Below are 27488 nucleotides of genomic sequence, written 5' to 3' on the forward strand. Positions count from 1 at the left end.
CCGATACCCGTACCCTACCCGTACCCGGCCGGGTACGGGTAGGGTACGGGTACGGCCGGGTACGGGTACCCATTTGCGACCCTGGTGCGGCCAGGTACGGGTACGGGTAAGGAATCAAAACCCGTTTGCGACCTCTGGCCCATACCGGCTACACAAGAGAGAAGATAAAGACGACAACGACAACCGTTATAACCCGCGCAGTTAGTTGTGTCGTCTCAGACGGCCGTCTGCTTGACGAACTCCAGGATCTTGGAGAGCCTGGTGAACACAGCCGGCGAGCTGCACAGACCCCAGCTGCCCACCCCCATCACGTACCAGCGTCCGTCCACCTCTCTGCACAGCAGTGGGCTCGCCAGGCTCTGCCGCACACACAGAGCACAGCAAAGACAACGACCATCATGTAATCCACCCCGTGTAGCCTGTGACAGACTGTGAGAGTAGGTTATAACCCTTTCCGACAATAAAATAGGTCTCCACCTGAGGACGGCTGCTTGCGTTGTGGCCGAAACGTCGTGAGAATGATTTTATTATTTTTTAGTTTATTACTTCCCTTCTGCGTGACTTTACCGAAAGAACCAAGAAGATGAATCCCTGCAGTCACGAAAGCTTTAAATCGAAATAAAATAGTTGTGTTAAGATGTTAAAACGCCAAACAGAAACTTTGTGCAAGGAATCTGTTTGGTGTTTTAACATGTCCTCTTTTATTGCCAGAAAGGGTCAAACTTATTCTTATATTTTGATACAGGTGTAGAGCAGAGGTCGCAAACGGGTTTTGATTCCTTACCCGTACCCGTACCCGGCCGCACCAGGGTCGCAAACGGGTACCCGTACCCGTATCCGGCCGGGTACGGGTAGCCGGGTATCGGGTAGGGTACGGGTATCGGGTACCCGGTTGCGACCTCTGGTGTAGAGGAGTGAAATTGGGCATGACGTCAGGTGTGCCGTTCAGTGCGATGACGTCACGCCTCCTAGGCTACTTAAGGGAGACCCCGTGACGTAAGCGGGGTCACTGTGGGAACGGGTAGAGTGAGAAGGATGAAGAGGGAACCAGTGGGTAGAGATGTAATATTGTAAATTATGGCGGGAGACCACTTGACGGGTAGCACACTTTATTAACACTTTCCTTAGCCACAATAACACGTGTGGACAACTACAGCTCACGCTACATGTTCCACCCGGCTACACACACACGGGCTCTCCAGCCCCGTAGCTTCCAGGAGAACTCACAGACCCACCCCGGCTGGGGTATGGGTCACGACCACTGGGTCCCGCAGCCCGGCCCTCACAAGGACGTCCGGCCGCGGGTCCCAAGGTCCCGCCTCTGAGCCACACAGGGTCCCGGCCCTTACAAGGACAGCGGGACTAGGGGTCTCAGGGCCCTATCTCTTCCTCCTCCGTCTTCTGTCTTCACTGGTTACCAACTCCCCGAGCGCCCGCGCGCATCGCCTTTTATAGTCCTCCGCTCCCGAGGGACGGAGCCTATGCGGACCGCGATGTGAGCACCCACCCTAGTTGACCAATCACCACGCGCTGCCACACGATCCCTTTTTCCAGCGCGTGTCACCACCACATAACCAATCACCACGCGCTGCCACACGATCCCTACTGCCAGCACGTATCACCACTACAGAGAGAGGGATCGAGTGGTGAGTCTGGGGAGAAGCCGGTGTTAGCCGTAGAGGTGTAGTCGGCAGAGGCCACGATCCGACACGAGAGAGAGAGACCGGAGCTAGCCGGCAGGGACCCGGACTCAGAGTAGGACCTCCCTAGCCCCTGGGAGTTGTGTACCCTGCTGTTCCGCTCACCCCGCAAAACTGATTGGAGGCACAGATCATCCTGCTGGTGACGGCTCTGACGCTGCTGCTGCTGCTGCTGTTGACGGCTCGGCATTCCTCCTGCCCCACGATGTTCACGCGTCGCACGATCTGCGAACCTGAAACGCGACGGAGGGAAAGACGTAAGGAACGCGTCCTACAGCCCGTGCGGTGCGCCCGCTCACGCTTTCTTTCCCCAGCAAGGCGCGGATGTCCCCGTGGGTGAAAGTTCAAGTTCATTTATTAGGTATAGCCCTGTGAGCCATTCGGCTCTTGAATCGGGTGCAACTGCAACAAACAAAAAACATGAACAAAAAATATCTTAAAGTGAATATGTGACTGAGTGCAAACAGAAAATCCAAGAAAAGACAGCAAAATATTGCTGTCTTTTCTTAGAGCCTAGTCTCCATTGGTGTTGGACCAGATGACGCCAAAAGGCGTTTTTCTATGGCGTGGATGCCACTTGGATAGGAGCGGCGTCATCTGGTCCAACACCAATGGAGACTAGGCTCTAAGAAAAGCTGTCTCGGGTGTGGACCAATCAACTTCAAGGACAGTGCATATCATTATCATCATCAGAGTTGTTTCTTTTTGTTTGCATTTTGACTGCTTGTGTTGTGGTGATTGCAAACATGATGCCTTGTAAAAAGGTGTCAGTTTTTGTACCAGTTGAAATGGTATAAACCTATCACTATCTTAAGCGCTGTCACGAACTGCACCCTACCCTCTATATTATTTATCACTAATTATTACAACGCGATTATGTCCGTTAAGTGGTGTTATTCAGCATCTCTACTACTACTACCACCACGTTAATGGGGGACACGAGTTTCCTTTTTGTTATTGTTGTTGTAACATTCTCCAGGTCCTCCGCTTTCCCCCACGTTTACATTTAAAATCGATGTCTTTACACATTGAAGACTAATCTGGCTGCTTATACATGTTCACGCGATGATGATGATGATTTCGATTTAAAGCTTTCGTGACTGTCATCTTCTTGGTTCTTTCGGTAAAGTCACGTAGAAGGGAAATAATAAAATAATAAAAATAAAACATAATAAAGTAATGAGAATTATTTTATTACTACGTGACTTTACCGAAAGAACCAAGAAGATGATGATGATGATACACTACTTGGTTTGAGCCACCATCATTGGCTGATAGCCAGGACGCCTTCTGAAAAAGAGCTGCATAGAAAGCAGCTCAATTCGGGGGTGAAATAAGAAAACAAGTTTAAAATATCTTCTTGGTTCTTTCGGTGAAGTCACGTAGAATGGAAATAATAAAAACAGGTCCCTGCGGGGTGGGCTGGTAGGAACGAATAACCAAAGAATATAAACATAATGTATTATTACACTTGTTTAGCCAGGAAAGCCCCACTGAGTCTAAAGGTTTTTGTAGGGTCCTGCCAAGTGTTTGCAATAGGGGGCAATGTTGCTACACCTAATCGGACGATACGAAGGGAGAGATTGAGGCCTAGCTGTAGGCTTTACGCCGCCGTGAGTTAATTTTTATTTTAAATGTTTTAATGAGTTATGTAAAAGCTTTAAATTTAAATGTTTCTATTTAAAAACATGAGGGAATGTAACATTGTTAAACATTAACTCCCTTTCACACACGCGGGGGTACGATACGAAGGGAGAGTTTGAGGCCTATTTCTAGGCTTTAGGCCTAGCTGTAGGCTTTAGGTCGCTGTGAGTTTTTTTATTTAATTTCAAAGTATTAATTAAAAGCTATCTCAGGGAATTATTAGGGCGCTGTGAGTTTTTTATTTAATTTCAAAGTTTTAATTAAAAGCTATCTCAGGGAATTATTAGGGCGCTGTGAGTTTTTTATTTAATTTCAAAGTTTTAATTAAAAGCTATCTGAGGGAATTATAAGGGAATGTTACACTTGTTTAGCCAGGATAGCGTCGCTGAGTCTAAAGGTTTTTGTAGGGTCATGCCAAGCGTTTGCAGTAGGGGGCGATGTTGCTACATGGACGGACGGACGGACGGACAAACGGACGGACGATATAATCTATTGGTGTCTGGTCCACTTCGTTCCTACCAGTATAATAAAAATAAAACACCTATAAAGTTAATTCTCACGCCGTTTCGGCCACAACGCAAGCAGCCGTCCTCAGGTGAAGAACAGCGCTTATCAGAGTCTGTCTTCTCGACAGACCTGTTCTTCACCTGAGGACGGCTGCTTGCGTTGTGGCCGAAACGTCGTGAGAATTAGTTTATTATGCTTAATTATTTTATTATTTCCCTTCTACGTGACTTTACCGAAAGAACCAAGAAGATGAATCCCTGCAGTCACGAAAGCTTTAAATCGAAGTTTAAAATATTTTTCCCTTTCAAAAGACATTTAGCATCGAGGATCAGCGCACCGGTTAGGTCAAATCGACTCGAGCAACAACCAACCTCCGCTCGCGACGAATAGATTTACCCGCTTGGATGGACGCGACGGAGCAAGACTTCCCGGGTAGGAGATTTGGCTCGCGCCTGTCCGGGAGGCAAGCCGGCCTCACGGCGTCCGAAAGTGGAATGGCGTAGCTCAGTTGCACCAGTGCAGCGTCGTAGTCGGAGGTGGTGGCGTTGAACTTGGGATGCAGGTGAATGGCGGCGAGGGGTTGGAAGTTGCTGTTGTTGAAGGCTGCCCGCCAGTCGACAGGCAGGGCGGACCTGCGGTGCGTTAAAACTTAATTTGGAGCTTTCGTGACTGCAGGAATTACTCTTTGGTTCTTTCGGTAAAGTCACGTAGAAAGAGAAAATAATAAATTAAATACCAGCATACGACGTTTCGATTGCAACACAAGCAATCATCATGAAATAGAAAGACAAATCTAGTATACTTAGAAATGTTTCATTACATTTCTAAGTATACTATATTTGTGGAACACAGAAGTCCGACCAGTGGAGGTGGGCTGCAGAGGTTTTGTGGTAACATCTACAACCAGACTGCTTAGAGACCTGGGAATTAAGGGCCAGAGCCAGCATTACGGCAATCAGAGCTGTATCGGAGGCGGCTGAAGGCAGCAGTCAGTGGCTCTGGATGAAGAGGAAAGACCCCAGCTGGGCCCCGAAGTGAGAGGGCCAGGAGGTATGCGGTCAACAAGTGCTTGACTCAGGGAGGAGGACGCCCCTGCCATGCATAGTCCCATGGGATGTTGGCTATCAACAACAAGGCAACTCCTACGACTAATTGGGAATGGGACGCAAGCGTAGGATTGATCACCCTGTAGCTGGCCGCCTTTGGGGAGGGTGTATAGTGTGAAAGGCCGAAACACCCTAGGAACCGAAGGTACACTACTGACGATGCGCTCCCCAAATTTCACCAGGCTCACTATTCATGAACTCTTGAAAGTGCTTGCACAAAGGATAGTAACATCTCATCCTGTGTTCTTGGAATCTGATGATATGCTTGTGTTGCAATCGAAACGTCGTATGCTAGTATTTAATGTATTATTTTCTCTTTATATGTGACTTTACCGAAAGAACCAAAGATTAAGGCTGTCGTGGTAAACGATGGCATTTCCGTAATCATTATTGGGGGTTCACAAACGCTTTTTTTGGCACTGTATATGACAGCGGCCAAATTGGCGAGATTTTTAAATCCTTTATATTAAGTTCGCTTGCTTGCTTACGACCGTGCAATATTTCGGTCGTTTTTTAACCCACTTCCCGTGATCCAATCGAGCTGACATTTTCCACACAGACTCGTTGTGCGTGACAATTAATGTTCGTGAAATTTTTTTTTCCAAAATGTTACACTTTTTAGGACAAAAATATTATATTTAATTACCAATTGCTTAATGGTGCAATGCAATCATCTGACCCATAGGTGGCAGCCATCTCAAGCCAGAGGACGAGAGGACTCTAGCCGCCACGCATATAAAGGATTTATAGTGAAAAACTTTGTTTTTACGGGTTATACTTGTTTAAACTCCCTCCTCTGGTGCACAGGATGACATGGGTTCGATCTCGGACCTGACAATGCCTACTACTATATATTTGAAGTTTGCGTCTCTCTCTCATCACGGTGGCTAGGAGATGTTAACTACCTCACCTGGTATGCAGGAGGTCGCGGGTTCAATACCGGCCCTACCAATGCTTGCTGCTGTATATTAGCAGTCTGCATGTCTCTCTTCCTGTGGTCGCGTGGATTTTTCTTTGAGTCCTCCGTTCTTTTTTATTATTATACGCTTTTATTGAGCTCACTTTGTCTGTTGTTGTTGTCGTATCCTCAAATCTTGTAACTTAATTTTGAACCAACTTCCCAATGTGGTATCGACTGAAAACTTCGTATACTTGTGTCTTACTGATGACAATACTATATTTTATCATAAAAAATAAACAAAATATTTTTAAACATTATTTTTACACGCTTTCTATTAACTCTGTCTGCTGTTGTTGTATCCTCAAATCTTGTAACTCAATTTTAACCCACTTCCCAATATGGTATCGACTGCAAACTTGGTATACTTATGTGATACTGATGACAATACTACATTCTATCATAAAAAATAAAAAATATAAATTTTAAATAATCTTTTTACACGCTTTCTATTAACTCTGTCAGTTATTGTCTTATCTTCAAATCTTGTAACTCAATTTTAACCCACTTCCCAATGTGGTATCGACTGCAAACTTCGTATACTTATGTCTTACTGATGACAATACTATATTTTAGCATTAAAAAAATCTATATATTTTTAAATTCTTTTTTATATGTTATGTTTAGGCTTGGATCTAATTGTCCACGCTCAACTGACGTTGGCTGTAAGTCACCACGGCCCCTCACGTCATGGCAAGCCTCGGGGCCACTTCCTGGAGTCGTGGAGTTCTGCCATTACTAGTACGGTACATTTCATTAAAGCGTGTTTTTAAAAAAGTATTTTAAAATATTACTTATTTTTCCTCCACATTTAAAATGAACCTCATCAGGCGTTCAGAGTATTTGGCTGCTGCTATGAATGCCCACGTGATCATGACGATGACATCAGTCGCTTCGTTGAGTATTTGTGATGGCCTGGTCGTTTTTGAATAAAATATTTTAAAATACTTTTTTTTTAAACACGCTTATATGAAATGTACTCGTAATGGCAGAACTCCACGACTCCAGAAAGTGTTCCCGAAGCTTGCAATAACATGGCAAATTACAGCCAACGTCAGTTGAGCGTGGACAATTAGACCCAAGCCTAAACATAACATATAAAATATTCTTAGGTTATTTTTTTTTTCGGTAAAGTCACGTAGGTGAAACATCAACCATTATATATACGGAGTGGTATCTCCTGTAATCTCTCATTTGCTTGATACAGCTGTCGGGCTGTGACGGTTCCACCTGAAGACGGAAGCTTGTGTTGCCTCCGAAACGTCGTGATTTTTATTTTATATTTATTTTACTTTAATTAATTTTAATTTTTTACCTACGTGACTTTACCGAAAAAACCTAAGAATATGAATCCTTGCAGTCACGAAAGCTTCAAATCTAGAATAACATATAAAAAATAATTTTAAAAATATAGATTTTTTATGCTAAAATATAGTATTGTCATCAGTATGGCATAAATATACAAAGTTTGCAGTCGATACCACATTAGGAAGTGGGTTAAAATTGAGTTACAAAATTTGATACAACTACGACAACAACAGACAGAGTTAAAAGAAAGCGTGTAAAAATATTTAAAAATACTTTTTTTTTAAACACGCTTTGTGTGCCGATGTGTGTTCTCTCTCTATGTATCTTTGCGATATCTGTCTGCTTATATGTCTGTCTATAGTTTTCTGGTTAGATTTTTGTTGCTATTTCTTTTATACCTGATGATGATTGCTTGTGTTGCAATTGAAACGTCGTAGTATGCTATTATTTAATTTATTATTTTATCTTTATACGTGACTTTACCGAAAGAACCAAAGAGTAATTCCTGCAGTCACGAAAGCTACAAATTAAGATTAATGAAATGTACTGTCCGAGCTGCCCCTGCCCATGCCACCTTCCCCCATCGCCCCTCCCCCCTCCTTCCACATGCCCCACCCCTGGGCGTGGTTCCCCGAGGCTTGCCGTGACGTCAGGGACCACGTGGTGATTTACAGGCAACGTGAGTTGAACGTGGACAATTAGAGGCGTAAAAAATATATTTTTTAAATATTTAAATTTTCAATGATAGAATATCGTGTTGTCATCAGTATGACATAGCCATACAAAGTTTGCACTCGATATCACATTGGGAATACGGTTGAATTTGAGTTACAATATTTTTGGATACGCAACACATACAGTAAGTGAAATAAAAGCGTGTAAAAAGTTTTTTACACTATGAGATCTCTCTTACCAGTGGCAAAATATAATAGTAGGTTTTTACCCTTTTAACTGGTACAATAAAGGTGTCAGTTTTGTACCAGTTAAAAGGGTAAAAACCTACTATTAGTGTAAAAAGTTTTCAAATATATGTTTTGCATTCTTCATGATAGAATATAGTATTGTCATCAGTATGACACAGCTATACGAAGTTTGCACTCGATACGAGATTAGGAATACGGTTGAAATTGAGTTACAATATTTTTTGATACGCAACACATACAGTAAGTGAAATAAACGCGTGTAAAAAGTTTTAAAATATATGTTTTGCATTCTTCATGATAGAATATAGTATTATCATCAGTATGACACAGCTATACGAAGTTTGCAGTCGATACGACATTGGGAATACGGTTGAAATTGAGTTGCAAGATTTTTGGATACAACACATACAGTAAGTGAAATAAAAGCGTGTAAAAAGTTTTAAAATATATGTTTTGCATTTTTTATGATAGAATATCGTGTTGTCAGCAGTATGACACAGCTATACGAAGTTTGCAGTCGATAGCACATTGGGAAGTGTGTAAAAACTTTGTTACAAGATTTATTTTTTGAGGATACAACAGACAAAGTGAGTTAAATAAGAGCGTGTAAAAAATTAGTTTTTCACTATAAATCCTTTATATGCGTGGCATCGGGGGCGGCTAGAGTCCTCTCGTCCTCTGGCTTGAGATGGCTGCCACCTATGGGTCAGATGATTGTCTGGCAGCATTAAACAATTGGTAATTAAATATTAAATTTGTTTTCCCTAAACAGTGTAAAATTTGGGAAATATTTTTTTCACGAACATTAATTGTCACGCACAACGAGTCTGTGTGCAAAATGTCAGCTCGATTGGATCACGGGAAGTGGGTTAAAAAACGACCGAAAGATTTGCACGGTCGTAAGCGTGCAAGCAAGCACGCAAGCAAGCGAACTTAATATAAAGGATTTAAAAAGAGCCACTGGTAAAATGAAAAATTGTTGTTTAATAGTTCAACACTTAGTAGTAGTCGTGGCTTTAGCGACCAATATTATATTAAAAAGAAGGTTTTTGTTTGGTTATATTGCGTAAATATAAATGTGTGTCGTTAAATACACCACGACCACCCGTCACACGACCAATTAGTCGCATGACGAGGCTTCTGATGATTGTTGTAATTTGTGGTGAAACGTCACGTTAACTGGAATTGTAAATGTTGCAGTGGGTTTACTCTCCAATACACACACACACCGGTTCGTGCTGAACTAAGTAACTAATTGTCACGATTTCGATTTAAAGCTTTCGTGACTGCAGGGATTCATCTTCCTGGTTCTTTCGGTAAAGTCACGTAGAAGGGAAGTAATAAAATAATAAAAATAAAACATAATGAAATAAAATAATATAATAATATAATAAAATAAAATAATATAATAATATAATAATATTTTATTTTATTATGTTTTATTTTTATTATTTTATTACTTCCCTTCTACGTGACTTTACCGAAAGAACCAGGAAGATAATTGTCACGATAGAAAAAATAAGTAAAACCTAAAAAAATGTAAATATGATTTCTAATAAAATAATATAGAATAATAATACAAATTGACACGAATGGAATAAATAAAAAAAAATAGTGAAATTTATAAAACAATGATACAATTTTATTTCACATAAAAATAATAAACAAAACATTTTAGAACAAATTTCGCGTAAAAATGTTAAAAAAATTTTTAAAATAAAAGTCACCACTCACGTGCCGCTGAAACAGGACGCGCTGGTGAGGAGCCACTGCGCGTTGAGAAGCGTCGAGTCGCACGAAGCAAAGTTCCCGCTGGTGCTTTGCAACTGGGCAAGCCACGGCTGCGTCTGCCCCATCGTTTCCACTCCGCAGTCTGTGCCGGGGAAGGGGGTGATAGCCATCGGCGTATAAGAGAGAGATCTGTGTGTGGCTCAGAGGTCACAAACAGGTTTTGATTCCTTACCCGTACCCGGCCGCACCAGGGTCGCAAACGGGTACCCGTACCCGGCCGTACCCGTACCCTACCCAATACCCGGCTGGGTACGGGTAGGGTACGGGTAACGGGTATCCGATTGCGACCTCTGGGATGAAGCCACGTTACAGGCGCGGGTGGGTTGATTCTAGGAACTTGAATTGTGAGAAGAGACAAGACGTTGGGAAATGAGTGACAAACGGTGACTCACCAGTGACTCACGGCCTACCCGTACCCGTACCCGGCCGCACCAGGGTCGCAAACGGGTACTTAGTTCAGCACTCACCGGTGTGTGTGTGTTTGAGAGTAAACCCACTACAACATTTACATTCAGAGAAGGGTTTGTCACATAAGCAAAACATAACCAATTAGTTAGTGCTGAGCTAAGTAACTACTTGGGCTTGGTAATAGGGTTTTACCCTTTCAACTGGTAGAAAAACTGGCACCTTTATACAAGGCATCATGTTTGCAATGACCACAACACAAGCAGTCAAAATGCAAACAAAAAGAAACAACTCTGATGATGATAATGATATGCACTGTTCTTGAAGTTGATTGGTCCACACCCGAGACAGCTTTTCTTAGAGCCTAGTCTCCATTGGTGTTGGACCAGATGACGCCAAAAGGCGTACAACTCAAAAACAGCGCACTATCAGAGTATTGAGAGCTCGGGGTAAGAATTTACACTATGAGACATCTCCTTTAACGTCAAATATCCTGTCGCTTACACATTCGTATAGTAAGAGGAAATGCTAATTATATATTTTTTAAACGATGCTGTGTTGTATTTTACGATTTCCAATATAACCCTAATCAATAATTTTAATCAATGAATTAATAATAGCAAAAATAAAGCCGGTGTCTAACCTCTTGAGGTTTGAGTTCTGCCAACGTACACGTAGCTGATCCTGAATCCCCGTCCTGGAGGAAATGCAGGGAGAGAGGCAAACGCAGGGCGTTAAGAAGCTATTGGAGTTCAACTCCGGTCATACAGAGACGCCCTCTACTTACGAACATTTGACTTCAGAATTTTCAGAGGTACGAACAAACCCCGGTCCGTATGTCCATTTGCCCGTTCGGACCGAGAGTTGTAAGTCCAACCACAGCACACTAGATGGCGGTGGTGGCATCTACATCTGCAGAACATGAAGAACCAGTGGCATCTACATCTACAGAACGTGAAGAACCAGTGGCATCTACAGAACATGAAGAACCAGTGGCATCTACATCTACCGAACGTGAAGAACCAGTGGCATCTACAGAACGTGAAGAACCAGTGGCATCTACATCTGCAGAACGTGAAGACCCAGTGGCATCTACAGAACGTGAAGAACCAGTGGCATCTACATCTGTAGAACGTGAAGAACCAGTGGCATCTACAGAACGTGAAGAACCAGTGGCATCTACATCTGTAGAACGTGAAGAACCAGTGGCATCTACAGAATGTGAAGAACCAGTGGGATCTACATCTGTAGAACGTGAAGAACCAGTGGCATCTCCATCTACGGAACGTGAAGAACCAGTGGCATTTACATCTGTAGAACGTGAAGAACCAGTGGCATCTACATCTACAGAACGTGAAGAACCAGTGGCATCTACATCTGTAGAACGTGAAGAACCAGTGGCATCTACAGAACGTGAAGAACCAGTGGCATTTACATCTGTAGAACGTGAAGAACCAGTGGCATCTACATCTACAGAACGTGAAGAACCAGTGGCATCTATATCTGCAGAACGTGAAGAACCAGTGGCATCTACATCTACAGAACGTGAAGAACCAGTGGCATCTACATCTACAGAACGTGAAGAACCAGTGGCATCTATATATGCAGAACGTGAAGAACCAGTGGCATCTACATCTACAGAACGTGAAGAACCAGTGGCATCTACATCTACAGAACGTGAAGAACCAGTGGCATCTATATCTGCAGAACGTGAAGAACCAATGGCATCTACTTCTACAGAACGTGAAGAACCAGTGGCATCTACATCTACAGAACGTGAAGAACCAGTGGCATCTATATCTGCAGAACACGAAGAACCAATGGCATCTACATCTACAGAACGTGAAGAACCAGTGGCATCTACATCTACAGAACGTGAAGAACCAGTGGCATCTACATCTACAGAACATGAAGAACCAGTGGCATCTACATCTACAGAACGTGAAGAACCAGTGGCATCTACATCTACAGAACATGAAGAACCAGTGGCATCTACATCTGCAGAACGTGAAGAACCAGTGGCATCTGCAGAACATGAAGAACTAGTGGCATCTACATCTACAGAACGTGAAGAACCAATGTGATCTACATCTACAGAACGTGAAGAACCAGTGGCATCTACATCTGCAGAACGGGAAGAACCAGTGGCATCTACATCTACAGAACGTGAAGAACCAGTTGCATCTACATCTGCAGGAGATGATACAACTTTAAAAGCCATTCCCCGTGTTTACTGTACATACTCTTTGGTTATTTCGGTAAAGTGACGTCGGTATAAATGTATTATATTTTATACCTAAGTGACTTTACTGAAAGAACCAAAGAGTATGGATCCCTGCAGTCAGGAAAACTTTACTGTACATGTTGTACAACATGGTTAGAATCGACAGGAGTAAATTTGCACTCACAAACAAATCGACTTCTGGAACTTAACTCTGTCGTAAGTAGAGGAGTTCCCATACATGAAAAATAAGAATAGGTTGTACCCTTTCTGGCAGTATTTAAACAGGAGTTGTGTTAAAATGTTCAAACACCAAATAGATGATACCTTTTGCAATAAATCAAGTTACGGCATTAAGCGCACACATGTGGTGTGCATACAAACAACACATGCTCTGATGATAATAATTTCACATGTCATTGTTTGTTAAACTGATTGGCCTACACTAGAGACAGCAACAGTCTTCTTTATGGCCGAGTCTCACCACTACCAGTAACAGAGCGAAGACTGACGCCAAAAGAGGAACAGTACAAAGACAATGCCGCTCGTATTAGAGGCATTTAGAAGTGTCTAGGGCCTACAAGAACCTTAATGCGGCCTAACACCACCATCGCCACAACCACCACCATCGCCTCCACCGCCATCACCATCACTGTCACCACCATCACCACCACCGCTACCATTACCACCACCGCCACCATCACCACCACCGCCATCACCATCACTGCCACCACTACCGCAGCCATCACCACCACCACCATCACCACCGCCACCGCCACCATTACCACCACCGCCATCATCATCACCGACATCACCACCACCACCATCACCGCCACCACCGCCACCATTACCACCACCGCCATCACCATCACCGCCACCACCATCACCACCACCGCCACCACCACCACCACCACCACCACCGCCACCATCACCACCACCGCCACCACCACCACCACCGCCATTGCCACCACCACCACCATCACCACCACCACCGCCGCCACCACCATCACTGCCACCACCACCACCGCCACCACCGCCACCACTAAGTTACCCTCCAGGGGCCCCGTGGAGTTGAGCACCAGGCTGAGGCTTTGCCCCGTCGACTTGAGGCTGTGGGGCGGCACGGATCCGCGCCCCGTGCCGCACAGCACGGCCAGGGACTCCGGGTCACCGCTGCCGGGGTCACCGTCCAGCACCGTGAGGCTCTCGTTCACGCACGACGAGTGGTTCATGAGGCTGTCGGAAGGGAGTCGGAGGAGAGATCGTACGGTCACTGCTAGTCACAGGAGAACGGTCATGGCAGTGCCGTGCTGCGCTACCGATCCCGGCGACCCGAGTTCGATCGCTGAGGGGTGTCCGGGGGGAGTAGGAGAGGAGAGTGGGGATTGAGGATGAAGCGGTGGGTGAGCCAATGGTGGAGACGACAAGGCGGAGCGGTGTGCCTTCTTTATGGATTTTTGGTAAGCTATAAGATCTGGGTGGTCTAGCAGCAGAGGGTTTTAAGGCAAACCGCTTGGTTGGTTCGATTAAAGATTCATACTCTTGGTTCTTTCGGTAAAGTCACCATGTAGGTGGGACCGTCACAGCTTGATTTAAGAGCTTGCATCTTGAATCCCTGCCTCACTTGATGCAGCAAATCTGGCTGTGACGGTCCCACCTGATGACGGAGACTTGTGTTGCCTCCGAAACGTCGTGATTTTATTATTTTATTTTTATTAATTTTTATTTAATTTTTTAACCTACACGGTGACTTTACCGAAAGAACTAAGAATATGAATCCTTGCAGTCACGAAAGCTTCAAATCTAGCAGTCAAGTGAGTCTATGGTATCCAATCCGATGTCGAATCAGTGATGATGTTGTTGGTTTTCGTAACCAGGCAGTTGGTAGGATCTCTATTGATCATGGTATAGCTGCCATCATTAAGTAGGTCCTGAATGTTGTTGTTGTATGTGGCTTTGTTCAAGATGACAGTGGCATTGCCCTTGTCGGCTGAGAGGATGACGAGGTCACCTCTCTTTTTTAGTTGAGAGAGTTCAAGGCGCTCATTCTTGCTGCGTTTACACCCCGAACGTTCGTCCACTTGCTGTGATCGCCCCGTTGTTGGGGCTGTGAGAAAATGGCATCACCACCGCCACTTGTACTGGGACCGCCACCACCACTGCCACCACCACCACCAACAACAACAACAACAACAGCCATTCGCCACTAAGTTGCGGTGATCTCACCACGATGCTTGTGCCGGGCTATGTGCACATTGAGGCCACGTGAAGTGTCAAACGCCCGTGGCAGGAGGTCACGGGGCAGGCCCAGGTGCCACGGGTCGACAAAGATGACTAGACGATGCGCCACCTGTGCCCCTACTGAGCCAACTTGCTGTGCTTTAGCCACCCGGCGCTCCGCTCATTGTTGTGAGCGTCGCTCCTCTCCCTCCGTTGTTGTTGGAGGGCGACTGCCTTCAACTGCCCAGTAGCATCCTTCACGAGCCTCCTCTACAGAGGCCGATCTTGACACCGCTAGTACCAGTCATCAGAAAGTCCACTCAGCTCCATATCCTCTTGTTCTACATTACTCCATCTCTTCTGTAGCCCGTGCCACACCTGTTTAGCCCCCTCTGTCCAGCCGAACAAAAGCTGTCTGGGCATGCGGTGGCTGGGCATGCGGGCTACATGACCCAGCCAACACTGCCTTGCCTGCTGGAGGAGCTCACCGATGGGACTTTGTCCAGATCTTTCAAGGATTTGTGAGTTCCTCACATAATCCAGCCTGGTTAAACCCAGTATGGATCATAGGAAAGACAGCCTAAATGTTTCTAACCAGCAAAGATGTTACATTAGGGGAGTCCACGTTTCGCAAGCGAAGAGAAGGGAGGGCATGCCTGTGGCCGAGAAGACCTGAAGCTTTGTGTGGAGCGACAGACCAGGTAACTTCCACGTAGCGTTACTCTCGACTGATTCGGAGTGAGACCTCTGCTGTAAAACTGGTCATGAGCAGACTACCCAGGTATGGGAAACACTCCACTCTCTCCACAACCGCCCCATCACCAATTTGGAGTCGTGGGGGTGGAGTGCCCGATGGTACAAAATACCCAGGCAGGTGCTTAGTTTTGGTGGGGCTGATGGTAAGGCCCCACCTCTTAGTGGCATGCTCCAGGTTCAACAGCAGCACCTCCAACTTTTCCTCTGAGAGAACAGCAATTACCAGAACATCGGCATACATAACATTGTTGCACTATCGGGATTCATCCCTTGACCGCACACGGGCATCGATCAGCCTCCCATTGTATCTGTACCATATGGAAATTCCTCCGGTACAGCTATTGAAGGCTTCACAAACTACGTGGTCGAAATAGATGTAAATAATGTGGGAGCCAGAGGACATCCCTGTCGCACCCCAAGGTGAAAAGGGAATGGCTCCATCTCCTGGCCATGTAGTTTTACCCGAGCCCACTGACCATCATGAAGGTCCTTAATGATTTTGAACAGCGAGTCAAGGATTCTGAAAGCACGAACAACAACTCAGAGCCCATGCCTGCTAATGGTATTATAGCCCTTGACCAGGTCAGTAAAGCAGAGATGTAGGTCTTGTGGGAATTCCCTATACCTCTTGTGTAGCAGACGGACAGAAAATATGGCATCTGTGCAGGACCGCCCTTATCTGAAACCACATTGGGGCTCCGCAAGCCTCTCCTCAGCGTGCCTGGCAAGGCGATGTTGAATAATCCTTGCTAGGACCTTTCCCGGCACACTGAGGAGTGAGATGCCCCTGTAGTTGTTACAGTATGTGCGGTCCCCCTTCTTAAAGAGGGGGACTGCCAGGGCATCCTTCCAATCCTGAGGAACCCGTCCAGTAGTCCAGACTGTTGTTATGATGTCATGCAGGGCAGTCTGTGCACAAACACCACCCTCCCTCAGCATTTCGCTTGGGAGATCATCTCTGCCCGGTGCCTTTCCTGGTCTCAGACTTTGGATCCCCTTCAGTACTTCCTCAACAGATGGCACCTCAGCCAGCCACTCACAGGGGGTGACTACTACTTCTAATATTTGAGGCACCACCACCACCCCTTCCACCCCCGCCTTAGTCGGCTGAATACCTGAGCCACTCGACCTTGACCCTGACGACTTTCGGCGCCGTGGTGTGGATCGCAAACACGTGGCTCACCGCGCGGTCGACCGGCACGAACTCGGCGGATGCGACGGTGCCGCTGACATTGGAGAAGTCGCTCCGACCTAGCAGGGAGGGGGGAGGGGTTGGGAAGGAAGAGGGGGGGGGGACGCCATATTGTTTTGGTACCGCTGACACCCCCGTTCTGTTGTGGTGGTGGGCGCGTGATGCGTGATGCGAGTTCGTGGAATGGGAGACGTTGTTTAGAGGCCTTATCGTGGTCACGTGGTGAAGTCTCATTGTGGTCACGTGGTGAGGCCTCATTGTAGTCACGTGGTGAGGTCTCATTATAGTCACGTGGTGAGGCCTCATTGTAGTCACGTGGTGAGGTCTCATTGTAGTCACGTGGTGAGGCCTCATTGTAGTCACATGGTGAGGCCTCATTGTGAACACGTGATGAAGCCTCATTGTGGTCACGTGGTGAAGCCTCATTGTGGTCATGTGATGAAGCCTTATCGTGGTCACGTGGTTGAGTCTCATTGTGGTCACGTGGTGAGGCCTCATCGTGGTCACGTGATGCGCACGAGCCGGTGTGCATGTGTAGAGTTGTTACGGATGGGAAACAAACACACTGGGCGTGGCTATGTCTGTACGTGAGGAAGTGCTTACATCGACGTCCGCACCGTTTAGCCTGGGGGGCTGACACGGTGCTGGGATCCCCCACGGCCCCACCCCTCAGTGGGGGAGTTGCTATATAAGGTGGTGAGCCGGAGGGCTCGGGGTTCAGTGTTAAGCCTTAACCAGCGAAGCAAGAAGACCGGCTAGATAGGCCCTGGGACTCCCCTGGATCGCTGTCCTTCTCAGGACCGACCAGGGCAAGCCAGCGGCGTGGCCCCGAGAGCCCAGAGCCGATGCTCTTGTAAGAGCCGGTCTGGGGACTCAGGGTGCCGTAATCCCAGCTTAACCAGAGCTGGGTCAGCTAGCCTCCCCTAGCCCTGTAGGGGAGGACCTAGGAGTAGGCTAGCTGTGACATAGATTGTGTGATCTCCCTGTTAGACGGGTGAAGGGGCCGGTCTGGTGACTCAGGGTGCCGTGATCCCAGCTTGGCCAGGGCTGGGTTAGCTAGCCTCCCCTAGCCCTGTAGGGGAGGACTTAGGAGTAGGCTAGCTGTGACATAGATTGTGTGATCTCCCAGTTAGACGGGTGAAGGGGCCGATACCCCTTCAAGTGTTGTACATCTCGGCGGGTTCTGTACTTTGTGCTTAATAAATAAGTGTGCCTCCGACTACGTCGTCCAAGCCTCCTTGAACCACACTACACGTGCATGTCGACGGAATGCCCTCACCCGTTCCCAGCGGCGACGCTGTAGTTGCTGGTGCTGCCATTGAGGTTGTTGCAGCTGTCGGCGTCGGTGTCGGTTGTGGCGGCGATGATGGCGTTGAATATGGCGTCGGCCATGTTGTCGTTTCTGCTGTTGCCGGTGTGGTGGCTGTAGTGGTGGTTGTGTTTGGTGCGTCTGTTGTGGTGGTTGTGTTTGGTTTGGTTGTTGTGTTGGTTGTTGTGGTCGGTGTGGTTGTTGTGGTGGTTGTGTTCGGTGTGGTTGTTGTGGTGGTTGTGTTCGGTGTGGTTGTTGTGTTGGTTGTGGTCGGTGTGGTTGTTGTGTTGGTTGTGGTCGGTGTGGTGGTTGTGTTGGTTGTAGTCGGTGTGGTTGTTGTGGTGGTTGTGTTCGGTGTGGTTGTTGTGTTGGTTGTTGTGTTGGTTGTGGTCGGTGTGGTTGTTGTGGTCGGTGTGGTTGTTGTGTTGGTTGTTGTGTTGGTTGTGGTCGGTGTGGTTGTTGTGGTCTGTGTGGTTGTTGAGGTGGTTGTGTTCGGTGTGGTTGTTGTGGTGGTTGTGTTTGGTGTGGTTGTTGTGGTGGTTGTGTTTGGTGTGGTTGTTGAGGTGGTTGTGGTCGGTGTGGCTGTTGTGTTGGTTGTGGTCGGTGTGGTTGTGTTGGTTGTGTTCGGTGTAGTTGTTGTGTTGGTTGTTGTGTTGGTTGTGTTTGGTGTGGTTGTTGTGGTGGTTGTGTTTGGTGTGGTTGTTGTGTTGGTTGTTGTGTTGGTTGTGGTCGGTGTGGTTGTTGTGGTCGGAGTGGTTGTTGTGTTGGTTGTTGTGTTGGTTGTGGTCGGTGTGGTTGTTGTGGTCTGTGTGGTTGTTGAGGTGGTTGTGATTGGTGCGTCTGTTGTGGTGTTTGTGTTTGGTGCGTCTGTTGTGGTGTTTGTGATTGGTGCGTCTGTTGTGGTGTTTGTGATTGGTGCGTCTGTTGTGGTGGTTGTGTTTGGTGCGTCTGTTGTGGTGGTTGTGATTGGTGCGTCTGTTGTGGTGGTTGTGTTTGGTGCGTCTGTTGTGGTGTTTGTGATTGGTGCGTCTGTTGTGGTGGTTGTGTTTGGTGCGTCTGTTGTGGTGGTTGTGATTGGTGCGTCTGTTGTGGTGGTTGTGTTTGGTGCGTCTGTTGTGGTGTTTGTGATTGGTGCGTCTGTTGTGGTGGTTGTGTTTGGTGCGTCTGTTGTGGTGGTTGTGTTTGGTGCGTCTGTTGTGGTGGTTGTGTTTGGTGCGTCTGTTGTGGTGGTTGTGATTGGTGCGTCTGTTGTGGTGGTTGTGTTTGGTGCGTCTGTTGTGGTGGTTGTGTTTGGTGCGTCTGTTGTGGTGTTTGTGATTGGTGCGTCTGTTGTGGTGGTTGTGATTGGTGCGTCTGTTGTGGTGGTTGTGATTGGTGCGTCTGTTGTGGTGGTTGTGTTTGGTGCGTCTGTTGTGGTGTTTGTGTTTGGTGCGTCTGTTGTGGTGTTTGTGTTTGCTACGTCTGTTGTGGTGGTTGTGATTGGTACGTATGTTGTGGTTGTGTTGGGTACGTCTGTTGTGGTGTTTGTGTTTGGTGCGTCTGTTGTGGTGTTTGTGTTTGGTGCGTCTGTTGTGGTGGTTGTGATTGGTACGTCTGTTGTGGTTGTGTTGGGTACGTCTGTTGTGGTGGTTGTGATTGGTGCGTCTGTTGTGGTGGTTGTGTTGGGTGCGTCTGTTGTGGTGGTTGTGATTGGTGCGTCTGTTGTGGTGTTTGTGTTTGCTACGTCTGTTGTGGTGTTTGTGATTGGTACGTCTGTTGTGGTGGTTGTGATTGGTACGTCTGTTGTGGTGGTTGTTGCTGATGCTGTTGAAGTATCCACCGATGGTGACGACATCGGTGGAACGACAATGACAATTGCAAACAAACACGATGTTAAAAGAGCATCAGCATTGTCGTAGAACATTCTACAGTGGCTAGAAGATGTTACTACCTCGCCTGGTATACAGGAGGTCGTCGGTTCTATCCGGACCCTGACGATGTCTGGTGCTGTATATTTGGAGTCTGCGTATTTCTGTCTTCCCGTGGTCACGCGGATTTTTAAATCCTTTATATTAAGTTCGCTTGCGCGCTTACGACCGTGCAAATATTTCGGTCGTTTTTTAACCCACTTCCCGTGATCCAATCGAGCTGACATTTTGCACACAGACTCGTTGTGCGTGACAATTAATGTTAGTGAAAACATTTTCCCAAAATGTTACACTTTTTAGGACAAAAATATTATATGTAATTACCAATTGCTTAATGGTGCAATGCAATCATCTGACCCATAGGTGACAGCCATCTCAAGCCAGAGGACGAGAGGACTCTAGTCGCCACGCATATAAAGGATTTATAGTGAAAAACTTTGTTTTTACGGGTTATACTTGTTAGAATCAACGTCACTCGGCATCTATCCCGATGGCTCTTTGCCTTCACTGCAGCCTGCATCCCTTTGGTTCTCATTAGTTACAACAAAAATATAATAATGCTAATGAGGGGCCGTCCATAAATGACGTCACGCGATCTTGGACGATTTTTGACCCCCCCCCCCACCCCCTCTTCACACGGTGTTACAAAAAGTCAGACCCGCCCCCCTCAAATATGCCCTTACACACAACCCCCGGTAAAATAGAAATGAGATTTTAGTTAGTTCGACTTTCAGTCGAGAACTTTTCCACTCCAGTTTAACACGTGTGAGGCTTTCGCGACCAATATTATTCATAATCAACGTTTTTGGGTGTTAGATCGCGTTATTTATAAATGTGTCGTAACCCTCCACCACCCGACACGGCCAATCAGTAAAAAAGTGTCACGTTGACAAAAGACAAAATAGTTCACTGCTTCGGTAAAGGCACGTAGGTTAAAAAATGAAACCAAAGAGATTGAATCACGACGTTTCGGAGGCAACACAAGCTTCCGTCTTCAGGTGGAACCGTCACAGCCACGACAGCTGTATCAAGTTGATAGCTGTATCAAGTTGATAGCTGTATCAAGTTGATAGCTGTATCAAGTTGATAGCTGTATCAACTTGATAGCTGTATCAAGTTGATAGCTGTATCAAGTTGATAGCTGTATCAAGTTGATAGCTGTATCAAGTTGATAGCTGTATCAAGTGGATAGCTGTATCAAGTTGATAGCTGTATCAAGTTGATAGCTGTATCAAGTGGATAGCTGTATCAAGTTGATAGCTGTATCAAGTTGATAGCTGTATCAAGTTGATAGCTGTATCAAGTTGACAGCTGTATCAAGTTGATAGCCGTATCAAGTTGATAGCTGTATCAAGTTGATAGCTGTATCAAGTTGATAGCTGTATCAAGTTGATAGCTGTATCAAGTTGACAGCTGTATCAAGTTGATAGCTGTATCAAGTTGATAGCTGTATCAAGTTGATAGCTGTATCAAGTTGATAGCTGTATCAAGTTGATAGCTGTATCAAGTTGATAGCTGTATCAAGTTGACAGCTGTATCAAGTTGATAGCCGTATCAAGTTGATAGCTGTATCAAATTGATAGCTGTATCAAGTTGGTAGCTGTATCAAGTTGATAGCTGTATCAAGTTGATAGCTGTATCAAGTTGACAGCTGTATCAAGTTGATAGCTGTATCAAGTTGATAGCTGTATCAAGTTGATAGCTGTATCAAGTTGATAGCTGTATCAAGTTGATAGCTGTATCAAGTTGATAGCTGTATCAAGTTGATAGCTGTATCAAGTTGATAGCTGTATCAAGTTGATAGCTGTATCAAGTTGATAGCTGTATCAAGTTGATAGCTGTATCAAGTTGATAGCTGTATCAAGTTGATAGCTGTATCAAGTTGATAGCTGTATCAAGTTGATAGCTGTATCAAGTTGATAGCTGTATCAAGTTGACAGCTGTATCAAGTTGATAGCTGTATCAAGTTGATAGCTGTATCAAGTTGATAGCTGTATCAAGTTGATAGCTGTATCAAGTTGATAGCTGTATCAAGTTGATAGCTGTATCAAGTTGATAGCTGTATCAAGTTGACAGCTGTATCAAGTTGATAGCTGTATCAAGTTGATAGCTGTATCAAGTTGATAGCTGTATCAAGTTGACAGCTGTATCAAGTTGATAGCTGTATCAAGTTGATAGCTGTATCAACTTGATAGCTGTATCAAGTTGATAGCTGTATCAAGTTGATAGCTGTATCAAGTTGATAGCTGTATCAAGTTGATAGCTGTATCAAGTTGATAGCTGTATCAACTTGATAGCTGTATCAACTTGATAGCTGTATCAAGTTGATAGCTGTATCAAGTTGATAGCTGTATCAAGTTGATAGCTGTATCAAGTTGATAGCTGTATCAAGTTGATAGCTGTATCAAGTTGATAGCTGTATCAAGTTGATAGCTGTATCAAGTTGATAGCTGTATCAAGTTGATAGCTGTATCAAGTTGACAGCTGTATCAAGTTGATAGCTGTATCAAGTTGATAGCTGTATCAAGTTGATAGCTGTATCAAGTTGATAGCTGTATCAACTTGATAGCTGTATCAAGTTGATAGCTGTATCAAGTTGATAGCTGTATCAAGTTTATAGCTGTATCAAGTTGATAGCTGTATCAAGTTGACAGCTGTATCAAGTTGATAGCCGTATCAAGTTGATAGCTGTATCAAATTGATAGCTGTATCAAGTTGGTAGCTGTATCAAGTTGATAGCTGTATCAAGTTGATAGCTGTATCAAGTTGATAGCTGTATCAAGTTGATAGCTGTATCAAGTTGATAGCTGTATCAAGTTGGTAGCTGTATCAAGTTGATAAGCTGTATCAAGTAAATGAGAGATTGCAAGAGCTACCACTCCGTTTATATAATGGTTGGAGAGGGGGGAAGGGCCAAGTAAAACACACTTTTTATTAATATGGTAAGGTGAGGCTTAAGAGGGTGAGCCTTTGTTATGGAGAGGTACGGTTTGTGACTCAACCTGTGACAAGGAGACAACCACTAAACATGGTAAACCTGTAATAGTTGTCTGTCAAATAAGATTGACCAACTAAGTGTAGTTAAAAGAGTACGTGGTTCCTTGCAGTCACGAAAGCTTCAAATCGAGAATTAACTTTTCCACTCACGCGTTTGACACGAGGCGGGCGGCACGAGAAGCGAGACCAGCAGCAGGAGGAGGATCCACGCGACCCCCATCGTCCTCCGAACTCCGGAGCGACTCGGCTGACCTCTGGCACACGCGACGGGAGAGAGAGAAAGACTTTTGGCTTTGAAACAACTGTATTTCTCCAGCGGCAATTGCGCTGGAGTCACTAGTCATGAACGGTTCCTTGTGACAGGCAGAAAAAAATTATCCCTCAAAGTTCATTTTCTTGATGCTCATCTTGATAAATTCAAGGAGAACATTGGAGCGTACTCAGAGGAGCAAGGCGAGCGCTTCCACCAGGATAAACTGGACTTTGAACGCCGCTACCAAGGACAGTAGAACGAGAACATGATGGGAGACTACTTTTGGGGGCTGATTCGTGAAAGTGTTTTACAGTATAATTGTAAATGTCAAAAAAAACTACTCGCTTCTAAATGTATTGTAGTAATTTTTTTTATTACTTTAGTATAAATACATGTTAATTTTGATTCATGTTGTTTTTTTTTTACACGTGAACGAACAAGTATAACCCGTAAAAACAAAGTTTTTCACTTTAAATCCTTTATATGCGTGGCATCGGATTTATTTCATTATTCATTTCTGTTTTTCTTGAGTAAGAGTTTCATTTTTATCACATTGGTATTTTAAATTAAATATGACATTTTTTTTTTTCAAAAAAGTGCAAAATTTTGGAAGAAAAATGTTCACGAAAATAAATTGTCACGCACAACGAGTCTGTGCGCAAAATGTCAGCTCGATTGGATCACGGGAAGTGGGTTAAAAAACGACCGAAAGATTTGCACGGTCGTAAGCGCGCAAGCAAGCAAGTGAACTTAATATAAAGGATTTCAAAACCACGGCACACTCGCCACTACATACGCTGCCCACCGCAGCCACCCCGTTAAAGGGTGAACGTCTTCTACAAACAGAATGAGGGTACCCCTATGGGCTCCCCCTCTGTTAGATACTCTGCTCCCCTTCAATGGCAAGACCTCGACAGCAGTACTTAACTCAACCCAATTGGTCTCTATGGTCAAGGACATGGTACTGTCTCCTGACGATATCCTCGTCAGCTTTGATGTGGTATCTCTGTTTACCAAAGTCCCAGTGCCTGACACCTTAACAATAATTGAAGACTTGGTCCAACATGGACTGAACTCGGATGTACCTGCGCTGGTGAGGCATTCTCACCAACACTTACTTTAGCTGGAATGGCACCTTCTACAAACAGAATGAGGGTACCCCTATGGGCTCCCCCTTGTCACCAGTGATAGCCAACATGTTCATGGAAAAGTTTGAATCAGACGCCATCCAAACGTCCACCCTGCGTCCTTCCCTGTGGAAGAGATATGTGGATGACACTTTCGTCATTTGGCCACATGGCCTCCCAGCATTGAACCATTTCCTGGACCACATAAATTCCAGGAGCCACGCCTCGCTCAATCCGCGTAGCATCGCCACCGCCAAACGACCAGCGTCCCATGCACTCCCCAATCCGGCCACGGCGCCCTTTTTGCCTGGCAGGGCACCCCCTACACACCCACACCTTCCTGCCCGGCGGGAGACGGCGGCGGTGGTGGTGGTAATGATGATGCCGTTAGCGCTATGGGGGGGGGGGGGGGAGGTCAGTTTCTTAACCTTTCCTATCAACGCTTTCAGCCGGTAAAACCTCCTGGCTGTTGAACCCGTGCTTGTGCGGGTCCTGGACCACTAGCCGGGCCGTCTTCATGAAAGCTCCCTTATCGGTGAACGTGTCTTGCACGCGGACCTTGCGCCCTCCGTACGCCCACTTCAGGAAAATGCGGATTCTCCCGGGAGAGAGAGAGAGAGAGATGAAATGATGAACGAAGCAAAGTGCCGACTACACCGAGCATCTTTTTGTTTTCTTCTGATCGTTTAAAAAAAGAGACGTGGGGGTGGAATCATCGGCGTGTGGCAACGACGACGACGACGAGAATGAAAAAAATTAACCCGTAAAAACAAAGTTTTTCACTATAAATCCTTTATATGCGTGTTCAATGGGCCACAACCCAGCCCACATTGGTCTTTGAAACGGGCGGCTAGAGTCCTCTCATCCTCTGGCTTGAGATTGCTGCCACCTATGGGTCAGATGATTGCCTGCCACCATTAAGCAATTTGTAATTAAATATAATAAAAAAATAAATTCCTAAAAAGTGTAAAATTTTGGAAAAAAATTTTCACGAAAATAAATTGTCATGCACAACGAGTCTGTGTGTATGTGTGTAGGGGGCACAGGTGGTGCATCAGCCAGTCATCTCGGTCATCTCGGTCAGTCGACCCGTGGCACCTGCTGGGTCTGCCCCGTGACCTCCTGCCAGCGGGCGTTCGACACTTCACGTGATAGCCTCAAGGTGCACTTGGCCTGGCACAAGCGTCGTGGTGACGTCACCGCCACTTAGTGGCGAATGGCTGTTGTTGTTGTTGTTGTTGTTGTTTGAGAGAGAGACAAAGGCGGCCGAGCGTGGTTGTTGGCCACCCACCCATCCCCTTTGTCACAGCGCCGGTCCTTGAAAGGTGCTGCTACTCGCTAACAGCACTTGCCCCCAAGTCTGTTCGGGCTACACGGGGGATCTTAGTCTTTGTTTGTGATTGAACTTCTTTCGCACCGTACGTAGCCAACCGTGTTGCCGATCGGAGGTGCGGTAGGCCGTGAGTCACTGGTGAGTCACCGTTTGTCACTCATTTCGGGTAGGGTACGGGTACGGGTAGGGAACGGGTACCCGTACCCGGCTGGGTACAGGTACCCGTTTGCGACCCTGGTGCGGCCGGGTACGGGTACGGAATCAAAACCCGTTTGCGACCTCTGCTCTACACCTGTATCAAAATATAAGAATAAGTTTGACCCTTCCTGGCAATAAAACAGGAGATGTTAAAACACCAAACAGATTCCTTGCACAAAGTTTCTGTTTGGCGTTTTAACATCTTAACACAACTATTTTATTTCGATTTAAAGCTTTCGTGACTGCAGGGATTCATCTTCTTGGTTCTTTCGGTAAAGTCACGTAGAAGGGAAATAATAAAATAATAAAAATAAAACATAATAAAATAATTCTCACGACGTTTCGGCCACGACGCAAGCCGCCGTCCTCAGGTGAAGAACAGGTCTGTCGGAAAGATGAATTTAGCATATTTATGGGAAATGCTAAATTCCTCTTGATATGCAAATTCAGTTTTGGTCGGCCTCTAATGTATAGTGTGTATTGTATTGTATAGTAGTTCATAGTGTAGTATATAGTCTAAATTGTAGTAGATAGCGCAGTAGGTAAGTATGTTGAACCGCTTTTGCACCGTATGTAGCCAACTGTGGCTAATCGGAGGCACGGGGGGGGGGGGGGGGTGGGTGGTGAAGGACAACAAACTCTACTATACACTACACTATACACTACACTATACACTACACTATACACTACACTATACACTACACTATACACTACTATACACTACACTATCACGCTACTATACACTACACTATACACTACACTATACACTACACTATACACTACTATACACTACACTATCACGCTACTATACACTACACTATACACTACACTATACACTACACTATACACTGCACTATACACTAGTATACACTACACTATACACTACTATACACTACACTATACACTACACTATACACTACTATACACTACTATACACTACACTATCACGCTACTATACACTACACTATACACTACACTATACACTACACTATACACTACTATACACTACTATACACTACACTATACACTACACTATACACTACTATACACTACACTATACACTACACTATACACTACTATACACTAGACTATACACTACACTATACACTACTATACACTACACTATCACGCTACTATACACTACACTATACACTACACTATACACTACACTATACACTACTATACACTACACTATCACGCTACTATACACTACACTATACACTACACTATACACTGCACTATACACTAGTATACACTACACTATACACTACTATACACTACACTATACACTACTATACACTACAATATACACTACACTATACACTACTATACACTACACTATACACTACACTATACACTACACTATACACTACTATACACTACTATACACTACACTATACACTACACTATACACTACTATACACTACACTATACACTACACTATACACTACGTTACACTACACTATACACTACACTATACACTACACTATACACTACTATACATTACACTATACACTACACTATACACCAGAGGTGTGGACTCGAGTCATGTGACTTGGACTCGAGTCAGACTCGAGTCATGAATTTGATGACTTCAGACTCGACTTGGACTTGCATAACAATGACTTTGTCC

General features: G+C 45.4%; 1 protein-coding gene across 1 annotated transcript; it reads right to left on the reverse strand.

The window, feature by feature from the left end:
* Positions 1–215: 215 nt before the first annotated feature.
* LOC133339532 (transmembrane protease serine 9-like) lies at positions 216–18430 on the reverse strand. The gene is made up of 8 exons (XM_061547637.1): positions 18011–18430; positions 16655–16790; positions 13615–13799; positions 10986–11039; positions 9881–10019; positions 4248–4483; positions 1806–1933; positions 216–359 (listed from the first exon to the last, which is right to left on the reverse strand). The coding sequence occupies exons 1-8, from the start codon at positions 18048–18050 to the stop codon at positions 216–218; spliced, it is 1062 nt and encodes a 353-aa protein (XP_061403621.1). The 5' UTR covers positions 18051–18430.
* Positions 18431–27488: the final 9058 nt, after the last annotated feature.

Source organism: Lethenteron reissneri, unplaced genomic scaffold (genome assembly GCF_015708825.2).
Source record: "Lethenteron reissneri isolate LAM-NWPU_2019-01 unplaced genomic scaffold, ASM1570882v1 scaffold_1866, whole genome shotgun sequence".
Lineage (NCBI taxonomy): Eukaryota > Metazoa > Chordata > Hyperoartia > Petromyzontiformes > Petromyzontidae > Lethenteron > Lethenteron reissneri.

Excerpts from the sequence above, each read along its gene's own strand:
- LOC133339532 (XM_061547637.1), bottom strand. The coding sequence starts at position 18,050 with ATGGCAGCACCAGCAACTACAGCGTCGCCGCTGGGAACGG. Across the intron at positions 13,800-16,654 it reads GTCAAGGTCGAGTGGCTCAG|CCTCATGAACCACTCGTCGT; the intron begins GTATTCAGCCGA and ends CCCTTCCGACAG. Across the intron at positions 4,484-9,880 it reads GCGTCCTGTTTCAGCGGCAC|GTCCGCCCTGCCTGTCGACT; the intron begins GTGAGTGGTGAC and ends AACGCACCGCAG.